This window comes from Lotus japonicus, chromosome 2 (genome assembly GCF_012489685.1).
Source record: "Lotus japonicus ecotype B-129 chromosome 2, LjGifu_v1.2".
In the NCBI taxonomy this organism is placed as follows: Eukaryota; Viridiplantae; Streptophyta; class Magnoliopsida; order Fabales; family Fabaceae; genus Lotus; species Lotus japonicus.
This window is the reverse complement of record NC_080042.1, coordinates 61,362,835-61,383,640: the sequence shown is the minus strand read 5'-3', so window position 1 is coordinate 61,383,640 and position 20,806 is coordinate 61,362,835. Positions and strand designations below refer to the sequence as shown.

General features: G+C 35.3%; 1 protein-coding gene across 1 annotated transcript; it reads right to left on the bottom strand.

Annotated features, from left to right (window-relative positions):
- Window positions 1–1,210: 1,210 nt before the first annotated feature.
- On the bottom strand, window positions 1,211–10,830 carry LOC130738674 (uncharacterized). Its single transcript, XM_057590770.1, has 9 exons — window positions 10,675–10,830; window positions 10,101–10,162; window positions 8,695–9,913; window positions 6,336–7,674; window positions 4,016–4,295; window positions 3,404–3,511; window positions 3,034–3,312; window positions 2,422–2,565; window positions 1,211–2,128 (listed from the first exon to the last, which is right to left on the bottom strand). The coding sequence occupies exons 3-9, from the start codon at window positions 9,893–9,895 to the stop codon at window positions 1,940–1,942; spliced, it is 3,540 nt and encodes a 1,179-aa protein (XP_057446753.1). The 5' UTR covers window positions 9,896–9,913; window positions 10,101–10,162; window positions 10,675–10,830; the 3' UTR covers window positions 1,211–1,939.
- Between the last annotated feature and the right edge of the window lie 9,976 nt (window positions 10,831–20,806).

Sequence of the window (20,806 nt, the reverse complement as noted above, 5' to 3'; positions counted from 1 at the left end):
AAGAACTAAAGTGTTTTGAAAAGTGCTTAATTGAAAACTATTTTCTTTTCTGTTTTAAAGAGTAAAAACGAACATGTTTGTCACTATTTATTTTTAAAATTTTCAGTTTTTAAAATTAAAATATTAGAAATGTTTTCCATGGTCGTTGCTACCCGGTACCTACGCCAACTGCCACCAATAAATACCTTCCACCGTCCAACACTACCACCACTACCTGATTCCTCCTCCATTACCACCATCGTCACCTCCTTCACCTAGTATCATCCATCATCGTATCATCCACCCGACACTCATCACGACCACCAGGTAATATTCACCACCATCATGCCACCACCACCATCATCACCGATACCACCAGATAACATCCACCCCATCGCTGCTGCCACCAAGTAACATTCACCACCATCGCCATTGCTACTTAATATTCTATGCCACCACTGCTGCTATACATTATTAACACAACACCCTCCATCGATACCAGCATTCTACAATGGTCGCCACAAGTGGAGGTAATATTGGTAGAAGATGTATTACTACAAGGATGACTTTTGCAAATTTACAAAGTTGCTAGTTTTTTTTTAAATTGAAAACCATAACAAAGTAAACTCACTCCAAACGGGGCCTAAATAACTAACTACCGCAAATTAGAATAAGGTAGCTTATCAAGTTATATTAAACTACCTTAATAACTGACAACCGCAAACTAGAATAAGGTAGCTTATCAAGTTATATTACCCTACCGTATGCATTCTAGTTTGCAGTGTACTGTGATTTCGTATGAGAATCATAATTTTGGGAAGACAGACAACGTCAAGAATAAAACTTCGCATTTTGTTAACGAATGGTAAGACTACTAATTGAGTCTATATTGGCAAGTTCAAGTTATTGTCAATATCAACCATTAAAGATAAATAAATAAATCAAGTATAGTTAACTAGTTCTGAAAGAATTGTAATCAATTTTGGTGTACGAAGAATATCCCCTAGCAAACGGAAGTTAATTTTATTTTATCCAACAACTTTTTCCACATGCAACACCCAGAATTAACCCTTGTCAAACTATCTGCTAACAATGCTTATCAAAAAAAAAACTATCTGCTAACAATGTTTTTGTTGGTGCACTAATATGGAGCTTTGGTAGTTTAGATTAATTAAGTTCTAAATGCACCTTAAGTCTGCCATGATTGTGCAATGACCAAGTAGACATGAAATATGAAATAGTGAAGATAATATTTACATGGAAAATAACGTTAATCAAGAACATAAAATAACTTGATTAAAGAATCAAGAGAAGAGAGAAAAAGCAAAACTAGAAATTCTTGTTGCCAAGAGGCACTCGAATAATTTGTAACCACATGCCAAAGATGCCACCCACAGACCACACTTTTTTCAAAACCGCATTGGCTACCATATCCAAAGTACTACAATAAACCAAATGATGCTCCATTACACCATCAAAGATACAATTTAGTTGCTTCAAATTTGCATCTCAAGTCCCATCTGTGTTCAGCATGTCTTGTGTCACCAACTTGCTTTAACTGGTACTTCCAACATTAGCATGAACACCATGCATAATCTGAAAAGTAGCTACTACAGAAAATGCTACTAAATAGACTAAAAGAATTGATCCCACATCATGTACAGCCAAGATTCTAACCAAACAAAGCAAAGAAATCAACAGCCTAACATTACATCATATGTTCTAAATTACATCATTGATCATCATGCAGGGGAGGAAAAGACAACCATTACCCACAAAACCAAGCAACTTTCAATGGATTATGCAGTAATATGAAGGGGAAGAACACTTTCCATGTTATCCTTAAAATTGATAATGAAAAGCAGCAAGGATGCAAAGGTGGCACCTTCCCTTTCAGCGATGTTCCGAACCGACTAGGGCAATATTGACATTATCACCAAGAGAAAACCCCCCCACAACTTCAAGATGATATTGGTTCATAAGGGTATGATAACCATGGGTGCTTCAGGGCCTCAGATGCAGAAGGCCGCTTCTTCGGATTAACCTCGAGCAAATGATTAACAAAGTCAATGAAGCCTTGGTCACCCATCGGCAATCTATGCCTCAATGATGTCTTTTTTGGGATCAGGTATTCTAACCGGTTGCTTTCCTGCATGTTAATAAATAGCATCATATCATCAACTATTTCAAGAAAGTAAGGAAATGGAAACAATTTTATTTTAACAGGCAATAATTATGATATTTCGTGGAGTGAGTGAATGTAGTAAGTAACTTGCCGGTCTTGCAAAAATATATGACAAAAATACTCAATTTAGCAATTTTAGGAAGCTCTCAGCAGTTTTGAAGAGATGTAAATGAAAAGATACATCTCACATTATACAACAAGACTTTGGATAGTTTCATAAGCTAAGAAATTTGAAAATAAAATTCTCAGTGTCTCACCTGATTCCGTTCATAAAGCATATGATTTTTTGTGAAGTACTTATATGTATCCCGTCCTTTTGCAAGCAAACTTTGATCAATTGGACCAATGATCCCAATCACCCGAGCAAGTAATGTGGCAGGTGAATCATTTTGGAAAAGGACCTACAACATGCTTAGTTGAGCATCACTGATGAAAGAGAAATTAAGCATTTATTTAACAAAAAAGAATAAAGCAGTTTAATAGAACAGAGGCAACTCCTTAATAGCTTAAAAGCTTTCACCCAAAAAATAATTATAATAGTATAACTGCAAAGAACATACAACTATAAATAAAATTACTGTACCTGATGTATCAAATCATTTTCACATCTAAAAGATACTTCAGCAAGTTTATATAAGAATATGATATAACACAGCAAATCCGATTATCTTTCAGCATCAAATATATGCAGTCATCAAGATAGTCATTGCTTAAAAAGGATTAAGTGGTGAATTTCAGGTCAAATACCTTGACCTAATGTAGTAAAAAACATTTGAAACCTTAAATCTGATATGAATCTTTACATGTTAATGTTTGAAAAACTTAATGCCACTTTGAAATAAGTTAAATTCACCATTTCTTGATCTTACATTGCCAGTACAAAGTTCTGCCAAGATGCATCCAAGGGACCAGATATCAATCTTCTTGTCATATGGAAGTCCCAAAATAACCTCAGGAGCACGATATGACCTGGACTGAACATACGAGCAAAGGTGATCTGTCTCAAAACAACTACTTCCAAGATCAATGACTTTCACCTCACATCTGCTATAGCTTTTAACCAAAATATTCTCCGGCTTCAAGTCACAATGTATTAGTCCAAGGCCGTGTAGAAACTTAAGTGCTTCTAAACATTGAATGGTAATTGACTGAAAAAATAAATTGAGGAAAGTTTATATTGACAGCACAGCATAGTAAACTAGAAAAGCAAACATCACAAAGAAAATGAACACCACAAACCTGCAATCTTGGCATTGTAAAGTACACTTCCCCCCCTGATTCTCTGTTAAATTTATGAAACTCATATAAGTTGGCTTTAAGTAGTTCACATACTATTAACAAATGTTCCTGCAGTGAAACAAGGAAAAGGAATGAAGATTAGTAAAGTCAGATAGGTAATTCTAAAGATCATACATGAAAGTTGAGTCAAGTCAAAATAAACATATATTTATTTACTCATCTATCATTTAAAGTGATGTTCTAAAAACTTTAAACTAGTAAAGTAATCAAGTTAATGTCAAAACTTTCCAGATAGGCCGATACCACCTAATATTGCACTACAAGCTCTGGGTTCGAGAAAAAAAATCAAACTACTTTCATAATGTATACTGGTAACATTAGGAGCTCATAAGCCAAAAAATTGAAAGGCCAATATATAATGTAAGATAATGTGAACATGTTGACACAGAGGAGGGGCATTGAAAATTAGAGATGGTTTAGAAACTTGATAGTAAGACTACAAGAAACGGAATAAGCACCTAGAACTATGTAAATATGCCAATATCAACAAATGATTAAAAGCAAACTGTAATAGTATTAACTGGATCAAATAGCACGTCCAGAATCACTTACTCTATAATAGAAATAGTCATATAATCGCAGAAGGTGATACTTGTCTCCAGGGTCATGCTTATTGACATACTTGAGAAGCTTGATCTCATCAAGGCTTTGGTCGAAGAAGTCTTTGTTGTTCTTTATAATTTTAACACAAACATCCATGCCTGTATGCAGGTCATGAGCTTGTATAGCTTTGCTAAATGCAGCAGATCCCAGATACTCAGTGACATGATAGCGCCCAGCTAATACAGAATTTAAAACAACATGGAAATTCTTGTCCTCCTCAAAGCCAGTTCTGAGCAACAATACATAGGTTCAGATACTATATCAAGACCAAAAGGAAAGAACATGGTACAATGACAAGAATACCTACTATGACAGGTAAATGCACGAGTATTTCAAAAGCTCTGTAATATGTATGCATCAGTGATTCAGCATATAATATCTCAGTGAGGTGAAAAAATCTGACTAGTACAATAATATCTTTGGTAGATTTATCATGAAAGAGACCTGTATGTAATATTGTCTCAAGTACAGTTGCTAATTCATTTCTTGAAATTTTATGAAATAAAAATTAAGGAATAAAAAAACTTCAGGAATTCACAGCCATTTTTGTTAAGATTGTGATCTCCAGCATAAGATCACACGATCCCACAAGCTTCTTGATGACTTCCTATCTGAGTGGCGTGTAAGACCAAAGCTTTGTGGGATCGAACGATCTTCCACATGATTGTGTGCAGGGTACTACGCTACGATCCTAGCGGAGTTTATATTCGGGTCAGACTTTACGACCCGGTTGAAAAACCCCAATTTGTTTGAACCTATCTTAATTGGAAACACACCTTAAAGCCTAACCAGTTCAAAAACAATTCCTAATCAAAGCTTTGTGGGATCGAACAATCTTCCACAGGATTGTGTGCAGGGTACTACGCTACGAGCCTAGCGGAGTTTATATTCAGGTCAGACTTTGCGACCCGGTTGAGTTTGAACCTATCTTAATTGGAAACGCACCTTAAGGCCTAACCAGTTCAAAAACAACTCCTAATCAAAGCTCTTTACACAGTGATTCTTTCTTCTTCCTCAATATAAAAGCCCTAAGCTAGGCTCCAAGAAACCTTGCTCGTGCAAGTCTCCCAACCACAACCATCAATGGGTTCACACTTCGCAACGATGCTCGCAGCTTTGAGAGATCCAGTCCTGAGTCCTGACGTCTCAAGTTCATCAACTCTGTCTCTGCCCTGAAGCTTTTCTGGTACTCATTCGAAGTTCGCAGCTTTTGCCTCAACCATCTTTGTAGTTTGGTTCTGATTTATCTTCACCATTAAGCCCCTCTCTGGTCTCAGCTCTTAGTTCTCTGTTTTACTGTCGGTCCCCTCTCGACCACTACCTCTTATCTAATTTATTTTGTTTTGGTTGTGTTGTAATAAACAAGTGATGTTTTACTTTTAGATTGTTGTGTTGTATTGTAAAGACATTAAAGTATCTTATCAATCGCGTGTGCCTCATGAAGTTCCAATTTAAGTTCAACTAAATGTGTTTTACCTATTTATTTTATATTTTTTCACATAGACACACACACACATGCATCATGCATGAACACATAAATGTTCAATTTCCGTAGCATCTTATGATCTTCCAATTTACGAGTTTTCACCCCTCTCCTGATCTTAGGAAAGACATCATTTGACAAAGCAACTATAAATAGAAAAGAATTAGTCTCAATTACATGATCTAGTATATTATCAACTAAGGAGCCATGATCACTTTTCAGACATTTTGACATTTGCTTATTTCATGGCTGATGGCTCCTACACGAAGGCACAAGTATATGTTCACAGTGTAGCTAATGATAAATAGTGCATTTTATTCATCATAAATCTTAAATATACTCAGTTTTGTATTTTAACAAAGCAATGGACCATTGGAGATTTTACAAATTAAAGATGAAACACTAGAACTGCTATCATCCGAGTTTGATCTTATTTTCCAAGATAAACAAGAATAAAAGTTTCACACATGTTGCTTATGGTTTGCTAGCGTGGACATCCAAGGGTCTAAAGATTAAAAAATTACTATAAAGATAGGCAACGAATTAATAATTACTATATTATTATTCATAAGTGGATAGATAGAGTGAATCGATGTTCTAAAATGAAAATATGTATATATCATAATGGAGGGGCTACACAAAACTGAACAAATAATTCCAGTAGTTTTAAAACCTATAATTTCTATTAAAAATAAGAGGGGGTGGGGGAACTTCTAAATACTAATTTCCTCAAATACTCTGCAAATTAATTAAAACAAAAAGCATAATTATATGTTGAAGACGTGCCTGTTTTTCCTGTGCACGATCTTTAGATTGAAGGTTTCAAATTCCTCCTCCTGAGCCTTTATTTGCCTAACCTGCTCTTGCACAGCAGCAACCTCTTCATCCTCTAGTGATGCAGCACCTAGATCATCTTCCCTTGCAATGCCAACCTCTTCATCCTTTTCTAGCTTGACATGCTCTTTATCAGCATACCCATAATCTGATACTGTAGTGGGGGAGGAGTTTGTGGATCTTACTGCATTAGCATTATCCTCATCCCTCGAACTTTTAACAGGTGAAGAATCACTACTCTTTCGCCTCCAATCATCAGATCCCACAAAAGTATTAATATAGTCATCTGTTTCATCTGCATGACAATTATTTGACCACAAGGATTTACTGGAGCCAGCCTGATTCATCTGGCCATCGTTAAAAGATGGGGGGAATGAGAAGTTGACATCCATGTGTGTTTTTATTTGCGAGCATACACCTTTATCACCCCCAATGACATATTTTTTAGACTCACTCTTTTCGTTTTTCTTCTTATTTTTGAATGATTTGGTCATAGAATTCTTATCCAAATCATGATGAGAGTGTTTGGAGCGCCCCATTGCAGTATCGCGATCACGGAAATATTCTAAATCCCCTTCACTACTACCACCAACCAAACTTCCATGCACTTCACTGCCAATGTCAGCAGCATCGCTATTGATCCCAACCCCAATTGACCTAACTGAACCGTGTTGATCATCTTCCATGTCCTCAAGTCGTGGTCTTCCACTATGATTCAGAACTTTCTCATCTCCTAGTATGATCAGATCATCTGTCTGAGTGACAAAGCCCTGCCAGACAGGTTCTGCATGCATCAGATTCAGTTCTTCTACATCCATCAATTGTCCATCATATTGAGCCATTAAATCATCACCATTAGTTCTTCCATAAATTTCAGTAACCTTTAGACCAATGGGATCATTTGAAGCTGTGACATGTGTCTTTTCTTGAAGATATTGCTCTCCAGAAAAGTAGGAGTCCTCCTCAGCAAAAGATTGATCATCATCCTCATCTTTGGCTGGACCTCTTTCCTGAGGATCTGGCACACTTCCATGCCCAGTCCCCTTTTCATTATCACTAGGGTAATCAATTTCATGTGCCAAAAACCAGGCCTCATCCTCAATAGGTTGTCTCATGTACCCAACGTCATCGTCATCTTCATATTCATCAGAATCCCAATATTCATTTGGATAATCAACAGATTCACTCAACCCATCACCAACTGTTGCAAAACCTGAAACAAGATCAGATGTATCCTCTGCAATCCCTTGACTTACAGACAGCCAACTGCCCCCGGTAGCCTTCCTCATACCTAGAACATGTATCAAAAGAAATCAAAGTCAAGGCCAGAGTCTTCAGAACAAGTATGCACAATTAAGTACAATGATCACAAAATCCCTCGAATATATCATAACAATAAGAGTCTCTGAATATGCACAGATTGCTGGAGTTAGTTCTACTGGAAAACAAGCTGAACAAAAGCATTGACCCAATCAAATACAATACCCACAAATGTCCTCGAATATTTCATAACAATAAGAGTCTCTGAATATGCACAAATTGCTGGTGTCAGTTCTACTGGGAAAATAGGCCAAACAAAAGCATTGCCCCAATCAAATACAACAATCACAGAAGTCCTCAAATATATATCATAACAAACGAGTCTCTGAATATGCACAAATTGCTGGTGTTAGTCCTACTGGGAAAACAGGCCAAACAAAAGCATTTACCTAATCCGTAGCCTATTCAACAGACAAAAACAAATAAATATTTAAATCACTTTGATCCAGTAACTTGAATAAAATGGAATCATTGACATAAAGATATTAATCCTTTTCACATACACTATCTTTGAAATAAGATTCAAATCACATTAACATTCAAGAGAACTAAAATATACACACACACCCGTTTCACTGAAGTCAGTGACATAAATTCCAACCTTTTTAACTTCAGACAAACTGAAAAGAACAAGGTCAAGAAGATGAAAGCAATTTCAGTGTTAAAGCTGGTATGTGGAACAGTGTTTATTTTAACAAAATGTCAAAAATACAATTGGCATTAAAATGAATTAGTGTGTCAAATTGTCAATGAATGAACCAACACTTGAAACATCCAGCATACATGGGAACATATTAAACTCCTAAAACAGGATTCTCAGACCAAAAAGAGGAAAATTCTCACTGAGCACACAACTATCATCATCATGATAAACCAACAAATGAAGCAGTTAATTGAAGCCCAAAGAAGAAACAGCCAATTAATATGACAAGAAAATTTGAAACCATGTGCTTATATTTAAATAATTCATTAAAATGTACAATAAGCTAACCTGCAGTTTTGATTTCCTGTCCAATAGGGACATCCAGATATGATCCAATAAGTAATGAACTATCCGAACCAGCAAGCTTTGCAGCGAGTCCATCAGATTCTAACTTCTCCCCCCAATTAATAGTCAAGGGCTTATCTTCTGACTTAATTTTTACAGGAGGAAGCCTGGGAAACTCTTCCCTCTGCTTCTCGGGGGCAACAGTAAAACTTAAGCCACCGACCGCCTTCTGTTCAGAACTTCCTTGCAACTTACCCAAGTAAAAAGCTCTACCAACTTCATCCACCTGCTCTTTTATATATGCCCTAACATCACTGATTTCTGTCTTTCTATTCTCCTCTTTTTTGTCAGAATAAGTTGAACCATTATAGCTAGAAGACATATCCCCCTTTGAGAAAGGGAAAACAGTCTTGACTGAGCAATCTTTCCACAAGTCTGAAGATGAACTAGAAAGCTCATCAGTTCTTGACAAGACATTATCTGCCAAGTTCTCTTTAAAAGACGAACTACTAAATTTAAGCTGCCGGTCAAGTTCCCTAGATTCTTTGTTTTGCATAAGGTCACACGTTGGTTCCATGGAGGCTTTACTACCAGTACTCCCAACCCACAAGGATTTTTTTTCACAAGGCACATTATTTTCCTCCCCTGATTTTGTATTACTGGCAGCAGCAATAGGGGCTTCATTCATTTGATTTTTTGCTTGCTGAGAAATCGGAGCCTTCAAAGTATTATTAGCCCTGCTTCCACCATCATTTTGGTAAGGCTCCACAGGACCGTTGCTATGATTAATCTTCCATGAGTTCAAATCAAACACACCGGCCTCTGAACTCTTTGAGAAAGCAAAGTTCTTGTCACTCGTCCCAACCACTTCATTAGATCTATTCCTTTCCTCAGTGGGAGTAGCACTTTTCCATTTGCTTTCAGCAGCATTTCTACCAGTCCCACACTCTATTTCCTTCACAATCAGTTCTTTAGAAACTTCAACAGTATCCCGAGAACCCGACCCTTGATTTTCTACCACAGGCTTCCCCTTGTCATGCTGCGATGCATCACACAACGCCTTGTCTTCCAATGTAAGCTTCTGAAGGAACCCATTTACATCAGAACGGTTATTGAGCTCACCACGTAAAGCTGCTTCAGCTCGCGTGAACCGGTTCTTCTTCAGAAAGTCCAAAATCACTTCAACTGAATTAGTGTCCGCCATTTTCAAGCCTTCACCAACCTACAAAACACAACTCATGAGTAAAAAAAACACAAACCGAGCTTCAAGACTAAAAATCACACAGACACACACACGCGCACACGCACAAAAGACACAATAATGCAGATTCCTATGGCAACCATTATTTCCTTCACACACAAGAGAAAATGATAATTTGACCATGTTGAAGAGAAACTCAAAAACTTACCTAATATCAGGCATAACAAACTGGTGGCATTGAGCCTCCTTTGTATTGTATTTGTACTGAACCTGATTTAAACAGAAAACAAAAACAAACCCATAATCATAAGTGCTTGTATCATTCAAAAAAAAAAACCCTCAGCAACCAAAGACAACAAATTTGCTCAATTCATTTGCTCCTAGAAAACAACGAAACCTAGGAAATGGTTCCCAAAAAAACAACAAACACGAGGTGCCGGCAAAAATCTTCCCAAGATTTTCCCAATCACCGATCCGGCACAACTGCAGGAAACCGTGAAAACCCAGAACCAATCAACGAAATGGGTATCACGGAATTTCACAACCCAAACCCACCAACATCACAAAATCGCAAAGTTAGGAACTTTTCAGAGGGAAAACCTAAATCACCATCAAGATCTGGCATTTCCATTACAGAATGATTCCACAAAGCTTTTATTGAAGAAAATGGAAAATGGGGTGGCAAAAAATTGAAGAAACAACGAGAAATTGACCCATTAAAAAGGGAAAAAAATTGAATGAAATTGAAGAAGAAGAAGAAGCGTAGAAGAAAAAGCAAGCACCTGAGAGTTAGAAACAGTGGTGGCTGTTGTTGTTGTTGTTTTGCGTGTAAAGGCTTTGCGAGGGGATGCTCCTCTCTCTTGTCCCTTCCCTGCTGTCTCTGCTGTGGTGGTGGTGATGGTGGTGGACCAAATGCTTCTTCTTTTTATTTTTCTTCAAGAATTATGATACTATTTATGCTTATATTGTGCATTTTATATTATATATTTTATTGTGCTTAACCTTTTATGGGTTTAATTTGTTAACCCTCCAAAATCTTCTCATAAGGCAAAAGGCATATTTGAAATTATGCTTGATGCTGGTACAAGTGTGGCTAGGTAGTATACTTTATATATCTTATACCCTACTTAATATGACGTGGTTATGATTTTGGTTAATATTTATTTACTAGGCTTAAATACAATTTTTTTGGCCCTATAGATTTAGGAATGTGTAATTTTGGTGCCTATACTTTCATTGCTAAAATTAAGGCTCTTGGCTTTTAAAATTGAATAAATTTAGTTCAATGTTAACTTGTCATTTAATCATTAATGGAGAAAGATAAGTTTGGGCGGAATCTCGTTTTGTTTTGATTCGGTCTGTGCTCAGGAAGGCTGCTTTGAAGGCAATTGGTTCTTTGGACTGAAATTGTGCGGGTGGTCACCCATTATCAGTTGCTCTAGCGTGATTCCCTCGTTAGGGTCTAATGTCAACGCTCAATCGATGGTTCTTTTGACTCTTTTGTCTTGTCGTCGTTGTTGCGGCCTTGTTCGCATGCTTGGAGGTCAAAGGAGGTCGCTTGTCAACCAAAGCCTTGGCTAGATGCATGGAAGTGGAAACCTCAAGGGAAGCCTCAACGCTTGGTGTTATTCTTGTCGGATGAGGAGGTGATTATTACAAACACTTCAAGTTTTATAGATTCGGCCATGAGGATTCCGTTTTTTTTTTTTGCGATTTCCAAAGATCGTTGCTCGCGATTGGGAGGAGGTAATTGACAAGGTGAAGGACAATGGAGAATCCGTAAAGGTTATTTCAACTATAATGGAGCTTGGAAAAACATGAAAGTTTATTTGGATGTTAATGGGCTCATTTGTCATTGCTTTTTTAGTTAAATAATCATTTATTTTCCAAAAAATCATCACTTATGCAGATTTTTATGTGTTTGTGTGTTCTTTTCACTTTGATAATTCTTTATAAAACTTAAATTAAATTTCTCCTTAATTAATTTTTTAAGAAAATCATTGGCTTGTAATAGTAATTTTTTTTGAATCATTGGTTGGTTTTGGAGAGCCTACCACGAGGGATCATGTTGGGTGTATCTTCTCATCGGATGTATGTGATGGTGTGGGCGAGCCCACCTCGATAGGGCTTGTGTTATCACATCAGGTTGAGGATCGAAAGGCAGAGGCAGCACATGTGGAGATTTTGGTGAGTCCTTCTCACAAGGCTGAACATGGTGAACAAGGTGACATTCTTGTTTCTCCGAGTAGGGAAGGTGTTCAGGTTGAGGATATGGGTGATAACGAGGTTGGTTATCTTCAAAGCCTGTCAAGATGAGGAGAGGGAGGCCTCAAACGAAGTAGGGTGGTGAGGCGTCAATGAGTGGCTCAAAGCGGGGTCGTCCTAAGCCAAATGTTCTGTTGCGAGTGATTTGTGCTTTGAACCAATTGAATGGGAGTCCAGGGTGATGACCCGCGCAACGTGCGTGGCTTTTTAGAAAGCATATGGGGTGGTGGAAATATAACGGTGGTGGTGACCTTTGTATTGACAAGCTAGCGGAGCAAATTAAAGTTACATACTAGCCTTTGTGATTAGGGCTGTGTTTGGAAGAAGTTGATATATATTATAATTTTGTATGTTGAAAGTGATGTAAATCGTATTAAAAATGTTGGTTCACAACATTTTTTTTAAGCATAATTTAATATATGGACCAAATTTGTTCAACTTTAAATTAGACGAGTAAACTTAAGTAATTAAAATCACAGGAACCAAAATCCACAACCTTACAACTATAAGACCAGAAATATAATAAATTCAATTTATTAAAAATGGTTTTATTATCTATCAGGATGATTTCATCATGTACTATTTTTTTCGAAAGGCATATGCTATTGTTATAGTTTGACAATATATATTTTTTAATTTCGATGGGATATCTTTACGTGATACCCACATAATTCTAGAATAAATTTTACATACGAGATGTGAAAGTTAAGTTATAAAACTGACTTATGTTATCATTTGAACCTATAATATTACATGCTATGTTTTCCTAGAATTGTAATTAATATTAATTATTATTTTGAGCATACTGTTATTTTTCTAAAAAGAGAACTAGTATAATGGTCACTTGATGTTTATTTAATTAATTGCCAAAGTTTATAATCAAAATAATGAAATAAGCTTTCAATAATATAAGCCCGGCTGTGACCCCTAACGGTCCAATAGTAGAGAATTAATTGTGAATATATACATGTGCGCGTCACCACCATAAGATCAAATAGATTGATGCACAATAGTGTCTGCTAGCTACTCTCTTGCCTGAGGTGTTTCTAGCACTTGGTTTGATATGAGACAGGAGAGTGTCCATTACTAAAAGCAAGACTTCAAGAAATTGTTTATGTTCTCCTAGAATTATCTAGCCGAGTAATGATATATACACACATCACTTTCTCTTATATCTCATTTTCACTCCTTCTTCTTCCTATCTCTTTCTGTATTTTCTGTCACATCACACATCATATCAGTTATATCTATTAATTCTCTTTTTATTTAATGAGGTGGAGGTGAAAAAGGAGTGGGTAAGTATCATTATTCTTAACTGGCCCGTCTTGCATGTAATTCATCCAGATGCGGCATTCTTTCTCCCTTTACAATCGTCCCCATCTGTTTGTGCTATATTTTTACCTTCCTTTTGTGAGCTTGTACATCGAGAGAATTAACAATATGGGTGCAAGTACTACTTCAATTAGTCACCAAGGAATTGTCTCTGGAAAAACTCAGCTTAGTGAGTGAATCCAGATAATCTCACTTTTAATGTCCTTTACTTCAAAAAAATAAGCTTATAGAAAGGTGTGTTTTTTTTCACCCCTTTATCTTGGCTAGGATTGTATTTTTTATTTTTTTTTTGAATTCTGTGGTACTCGGATTTTATTTTTGTGTGGTACCCTCATGTGATATTTGAAGTTATAATTTTATTATTTTATTAAAAAAAGACAAAAGGATTTATTATTACAATTTTATAAGTTCGATGATCGACTTAATGAATTAATAACATATATGTTTGGCATGTTTAGCTGATAAGCTAACTGAAAGCTGAAAAGCTAGCTGAAAGCTTATAAGCTAGCTGATAGCTGAAAGCTGATAAGCTAGCTGAAAGCTGATAGCTGAAAGCTGAAAAGCTACGTGATTGAAACAAAACTGTTTGGTAAAACTAGCTGTTAAACAAGCTGAAATTGTAAAAGGACATAAAAGGATATACTTATATAAATATTTTTATATTTAACATTACTTTATTTTCATATTAATACCTATATGATAGTAATATTAAAATTATTATCACTTTAAATATTTTTATTAACTCAAGTTATTTATCATCTTAAAAATATAATATTGATTTTTACTTATTTTTATTAATATAATATTTTTAATACTTATGGTGCGCAGCGGTGTGGTGGGAACTGCATACGTAAGTGAAAGGAGAAAATATGTTTAGTATTTTTATAAATATATAAGGGTAATGGTGGAATTTTAATAAAATAATAAGGATAAAAATGAGAATAAATTTAATAAGCTATAAGCTTTAAGCTATAAGCTACCTGAGATAGCTTATAGCTTAAAGCTTTAAGCTACTGAAATAAGCTCATTCACCAAACACTTTTGAAGAGCTTTTAAGCTAGTCAAATAAGCTTTAAGCTAGTCAAATAAGCTATAAGCTAGCTCAAATGACATGCCAAACATAGCCATAGTCTGTGAACCCTTTTTTTAATATATGCTTCTTCTTTCGAAAAAAAAATTGTTTATGTTATGTAATGCATAATTTGAAAATTAAGGTTTTTAGTTCAACTTGCAATTCCGGGTGATCATCTAAATTCCTTTCATGTCAGAATCTTCTTCCTTCATGCTCCACCTATATTGGGTCTTCCAAATTTTCCTCCATCCTCTTCCTCTAAATTTAAATTGTATGATTTCTATTGGTCTATATCATTTAAGGTACCACACCTTGATCTGACTTAAATTACGATAGCAAGCAACTTTTTTTTAATAGACTAGACTTAGAAGTTATAGAACCACCAGCAGAGGTTTGCGGCTATTGCTTTTTCATGAATTATATATGGTCAACCATACTTTCCCAGCTCCGTGATCCACATTCCCATACCTTACCTCAAGTTCTTTCGACATACCAAAGTTTTTTCATGCAGTCCCTTTGGAAAAATAAATCTCGTTTCCAGTCGGACCAAACTTGAAGAGAACCCTACATCTTAGAAAAACTATGTGTGGCTTAACAGCAAAAGGGAGAGGAAGAAACCTATTAAAAGAGTCTGACGTTGCACCCAGGCTTTTTTTGTTTTTGTTTTTTTCGCATGAGCCCAGGCTTTTTTATTTTTATTTTTGTAATTTTTATACTAACGGTTCTTCCAACCTTCAATGGTGAAAGATATGTAAAAGTATCAGATTGATTTTAGACTGACAAACAAATGGATATACATTATGGAATTCTTGGATTAGAACGTATCTCCCAGAGAAGAAATACTTTTTTAAAAAAAAAAATGAGACCTTGACCATCTCTGCTACAAATTCGTCTAAGTGCGTGTTTGTATGGGGTTGAAATAATTGGTTTTGGATAAAACTAGTTTTATACCCGTGCATTCACGGGTGACATTTGGTATATATTAGTACTCATTTGTTATGATTTATGAATTATAAATTAAATTTATAAACAGTAAATAACGATCCATTTTTGACCGAAATAATGGAAATGCTATTATACACTTATCAACATCTAAGGTTTTAGTTTTGATTAGACATTTGGTCTTTACACTTAAAAGTTAATGTAAATTGACTATTCCTTGTACATTAAAATATGAGTATCCTCTTTGAAAGACTTGTTTTATAAACATACTATAAAATGTGTGACATGGATTATCTAAAGATCTTGAAATTAGAAGACACCATAATAGATCCAATTAAACACATTATCACGTTACAAAGTTTAATTCCAGATATGTCATCATATTGAAACCCATGCACATTTATAAGCAAGAAAAACACCTTGTCGGCTTTCATAATCTGCTAATGAGTTAAGAGAAAAGGAGTCATTCTGCTACATGTTTCAAAAGCATCATCATTGTGAATTTCACATTATTTGACATTATCACTGAACAGTGGCCGGTTCATTCTTGCTACACAACTCTACAGTAGATTGGAAATCTCTGAAAATAAAATAGAAAGAAGATAAGAGAATGATTGTGAAAGCCTTGGCGGAACATCATGGCCCTGCCCACCAAATAAAATTAAAAACCTTTTCAAACTACCAATATGGGACCTAAAAAGTAAGGGGAAGCACATCAGCATATGACAATTAACTTGGAGTCAGCTCAGCTAAAACTTTGATGATATTTCTTTTCAGTTTTCTTTCATCTCTTTCTTGATATCATTTTTTTCCCACAAGAGTTTCATCCTATCACCCATTCCAATTAATCAGTGATTTTATTTTGGTATGAGTTGTAACTGTTGCAGATAAGAGAAGGACGAAGATGATTTATCACTCACTCATGCATAAAACTTATCAGAGAAAAGAATTTTACATTAGATGTATTTCCTGGCATAAAAAAAGATGCTTCGGTTAATTCTCCTCCCAAATATCATGTGGTCCTCTCCAAATACCATTGAGCAAGCTTATAGGTTTGGCTTCCAGCTTCTTCATTACCTTTTTTTATGTGTGCTCCAATTAGAAATTAAATTGAAAGTCATGTATCAAGTTGGCCAGACTTTCCTGAATATATATACAAAGATCCCTTTTGTTAAGCATTTTATTCTGCACAGCACCAAATATGAAATGCATCTTCTAAACTGCAATTTTCAAGAGTTTGCATTATCTGTTTCATAATATCTGCAGTTTTCAAGAGCTCTCATCCTCATGGCTCCACCATGACCGTCATTGTTGCTCTCTTGTCGGAGTTACTAAGCCTTCACTATAAATAGAGTTAATGATCAAAATAAAAGCTCAAATATAAAAATCACAGTAAAGTGCTCTCATCCTATAGCAGAAAAGGTTACACCCATCTGAATGCCCTTTACCCACCAACTCTTACCTGCCAGAATTTAGAAAACATCTTCAAAAATCACTGTTAGATTTGACCTGAAGCAGAGATGTTCAGTTGCAATTCAATTATTATTTGTACAGTATTTGACAGAACCACAACTCCCTAAACCATTAGAAGCAAGAACACAACTAAAAAATTGATTAACTGCCTGATATCTGGTTGTTTCGTGTACTGTATTTTCTAGTCTACAATGTCCATCTGGAACTGTGGCTTACTATAATCTCCTTGTTGAATGTTGATTAAAAATACTAAAGCAAGATGAAACTAAAAATGCATTATTATCCGTGGAACCCAAGAATGCTTGTTTGGTTTGATTATAAACCTGGATATAAACCTGATGCTGCTACGACAGATGCTCAGAACTTGATACATTTATAGTCTAACCCCACAAAGACACTCAACAAAGCTTCTGAATATTAAAATAACTGAAGGGCTACTTTCTGTAAATCATAGCAGCAGAAATATTCAAAGACCATGACAAATTTTCTTATACTTGGAAAAGTGCCAAAGAGAGTCATCATAATAGATGAAAGTAACTTCAAAAAACAAAGTAAAACATGGATATTAATCAATAGAAAGATCTTTGCATTACTTATACTAACTTGAAGATAGATTTGAGAACGGATATTAAGAGCTTCAAGCATATAGAAAGTTGTGTTAAATGGTAAAACACTAAAACACATTGTTGAAAGATTTTTTACCACTCTACGTTTGAATCTCTCAAGACTCAATTGTAGTATAGTAAAGGGTTTTGTCGTATCCACATGGAGGTGTAATACTTATGCCGTTCAATAGTTATCAAGCTTAAATGATGGTTGCACAATAGTTTGATTTTTGTTTAAAAACATAAAAGTAAATGAAAATAAGTAAAATAACGGAGAAACAATAGGTATGAGGAATTGTTGGGATGAGATTTCATTGAATGACCTATGTGCCTTCTAGTGATTCAAATACAACCAAGTCTATGCTTATGACTCATCTACACTAGTTCAACCCTACATCATTGATGTCTCGCATGAGTGGATAACAATAACTCTCTAATCCTAAACATTGATGTCTCACATGATTAAGAAAGATAGTTATCATGAAGCTTAGGTGTTTAAGGGACTAACAAACCTAACTCTATGTCTAGCAATTAGGATTATTAGGTGATTAACTCTAGTTCGGACTCTAGGCGATATAGCTCTCGCTCTCACGCCGAATCAAGCATATATGTTCTAGGTGCGCAAACTAAAACATAACATGAAGATCAAGAGAGAATCACTAACTTATAAACAAAGAACATGATTTATATCAAGGAGAATCAAATAGAAAACATAAGTATCAATCAATTACACATCGACTTTCCAAGTCAAACAGCAGAATGAAATGACTTTCTTGGAAGGTGTATGAAACTAATTAATTACCTGTCATTGGCAAACACTAATGGAAGATAGTTTGTAGCAAAACAACATTGATTATCACTGATTCAGGTGTTCTAACAAATCCAGTCTCACCCAACTGTAACAAAAAATTCAGGCCCAAATTAATACCTTGAAGGTGAACATAGAGATGATACAGGGATACAAAGAAAGGGACATGATTACTTCTCTATTAGCAATGTTGATGTACCAAAATAAAGAGAAAGAAAGGGACATTACCTTGTGTTAGCTAATGATTCATGAAAAAGTGGCGCTGAATCTCATCCTCCCCCACCATTGCCAAAATCACCATCTGAGTCCTGCCTTTGGCGTACCCTGCCTATAGTTTCTGTCGTGAACTCTTTCCTGCATTCAAATAAATGTACTGAATCTCATGCTAAAATGCATGATTAAAATTCAACACCCAGCAATATCAAGTGGGAAACAATGATTTAGCCACCAAAGGATGAAGTTAGGGATGTGTTGGGAATGGTTCTGATTTTTACAGACATTTATCATTTGGTAAAGAGGCCATGATGAAGTATGAAGGTGAGGAATGAATAGGGGTAGTAATATAAACATAAATAACTAATTGATAAAGTTAATTAAGTTTATTTAATTTTTAATTCAAATTTCGAAATTCAGTTTACAACCTTTGATACTAATTGATAAAATTAATAATTTTCAAATCTCAAATTTCAATTTCTCACCTCTAGTATGATTAGGTTTGAATTTTTCATCACACTATAAGGAAACAGATTAAATGTAAAACGTAAGAATAGGAGGAGAATTTCAAATTTAATAAGGTCAAGTAAGGAAAAAATTTGAAAGCAAAACGTAAAATCAGCGATATAAACATAACAACACGGCAGATTAGTAGGAGATTTAAAACTAATCATTAACAGTCAACTAATCAACAATTTCGGTACCTAATTTTATTTTTTTGAAAAAGGAATAAAATGAAAATCATGCTTGAACATACCTGAGATGGTGATGAGGGCATCATGACAGCCACAGTGAAGAGGAGGATTCGGACCTAGCCACCTGGATAAAACTAAAATTCCAGTAAAAAAGGAAATGTTCAGTCCATATGAATATATGATCACCAAATCATGTAATGGAAACATGTCTACTACATTACATACTCAGAAATCCAACTGATATTTTTTTTGTTCTAAACTTGAAATTCAATCTTGGTAATAAGACATTGAAGAGGATAAGGACCCTGTTAGGAGAGATATCAGAATAGTGCAGAGAAAACAGACATTTTTTCAGCAAATCCAAATTAAACCTAACCAAAAAATATTCAAATGTAGAAAAATCCAAAGATTCAAAGCTATGCAAAATTCTAAATTGCAAGGTTAAATAAATCTCTACCTTTCCACTGACCTCATAATTGATAGTTCAAGAGAAATATGACCCTTTCCCTTTAAATCCAGCAGTGCATTAGTGTGAAGACTAAAATTGAAGCAAGCATCTAAAGATCTGGACATGGGTGAACAAAACGGCGATTGGAAGAACGACAGATAAGGCCGCCAGAAGCACCCAAAATCAAGTCATGGAGAAGAGAAAAATATTGGAGTACAGAAAACCCATACATGAATCGAGGAGGCCATTAGAAACAGAATAGCATGTCAGAATCGCGTGCTCGTAATGAAACGGAGAAGGGAGCGTCGATTAGTTTGCGGCGGCGATTTGGAAACGATGATAGGGATCGGATGAAGGCGGAGAGGAGAAGGCGGCGATGAGAGAATGAGATTGATGAGCGATAAGGTGAGATCGTTGAGGGAGAACATTTTTGAGAGAGAGAGAACGCTGGAACTTGAAACTTGAAACTTGAAATTTGAAATCACACAGTGAGAGAGAAACGTGAAACTTGAAATTTTGAGAGAGAAAGAGAAAAAGAAAAAAAAATGGAAAATGCTGAAAAGATGCCACGTGTATTTTGATGCAGAATAGGTATTGAAATGCCACCTGGAATAGTGGGACCCTGAACAATTCCTATTTCTATATATTATGGATTCATTTTGCTAAGATTAGTTATTGTAAAAGTGATTTGTGTTTTTTTTTTGTTAAAGGAGGAAAATAAAGTGATTTGTGTTTAACTACATTTATAAATTTTATAGGATAATATTGTAAAATTCAGTTGTAAAATTGCATATTTGTCATACTCAAATGCCTCTAGCTTCTAGCAAAATTAATTTTGGAATTGAAATCAATTTCTTAGAATGACTTTCGAACATTTTTATTGTCATACAAAAGAAAACTCACCCGTTAGAATTGATTTTGATTATTCACACTAAAGCGAGAGGAGCGTTGCGTCGCCAAAATCTTTAATGTAACATTTTCTTCCTATTAAATTCAGCAAAAGTTAACACTGAATTTGCTAGTTATCCTCGACCTTAACTATATATTTATGGTAATTTGTT

What these genes read in the sequence shown, in the direction of transcription:
- LOC130738674 (XM_057590770.1), bottom strand. Translation starts at nt 9,895, where the DNA reads ATGGCGGACACTAATTCAGTTGAAGTGATTTTGGACTTTCTGAAGAAG. An exon ending in ATCGTGCACAGGAAAAACAG is followed by an intron (nt 4,296 to 6,335) that starts GCACGTCTTCAA and finishes ATTGTTGCTCAG; the next exon opens with AACTGGCTTTGAGGAGGACA. An exon ending in TGCTTTATGAACGGAATCAG is followed by an intron (nt 2,129 to 2,421) that starts GTGAGACACTGA and finishes ATTAACATGCAG; the next exon opens with GAAAGCAACCGGTTAGAATA.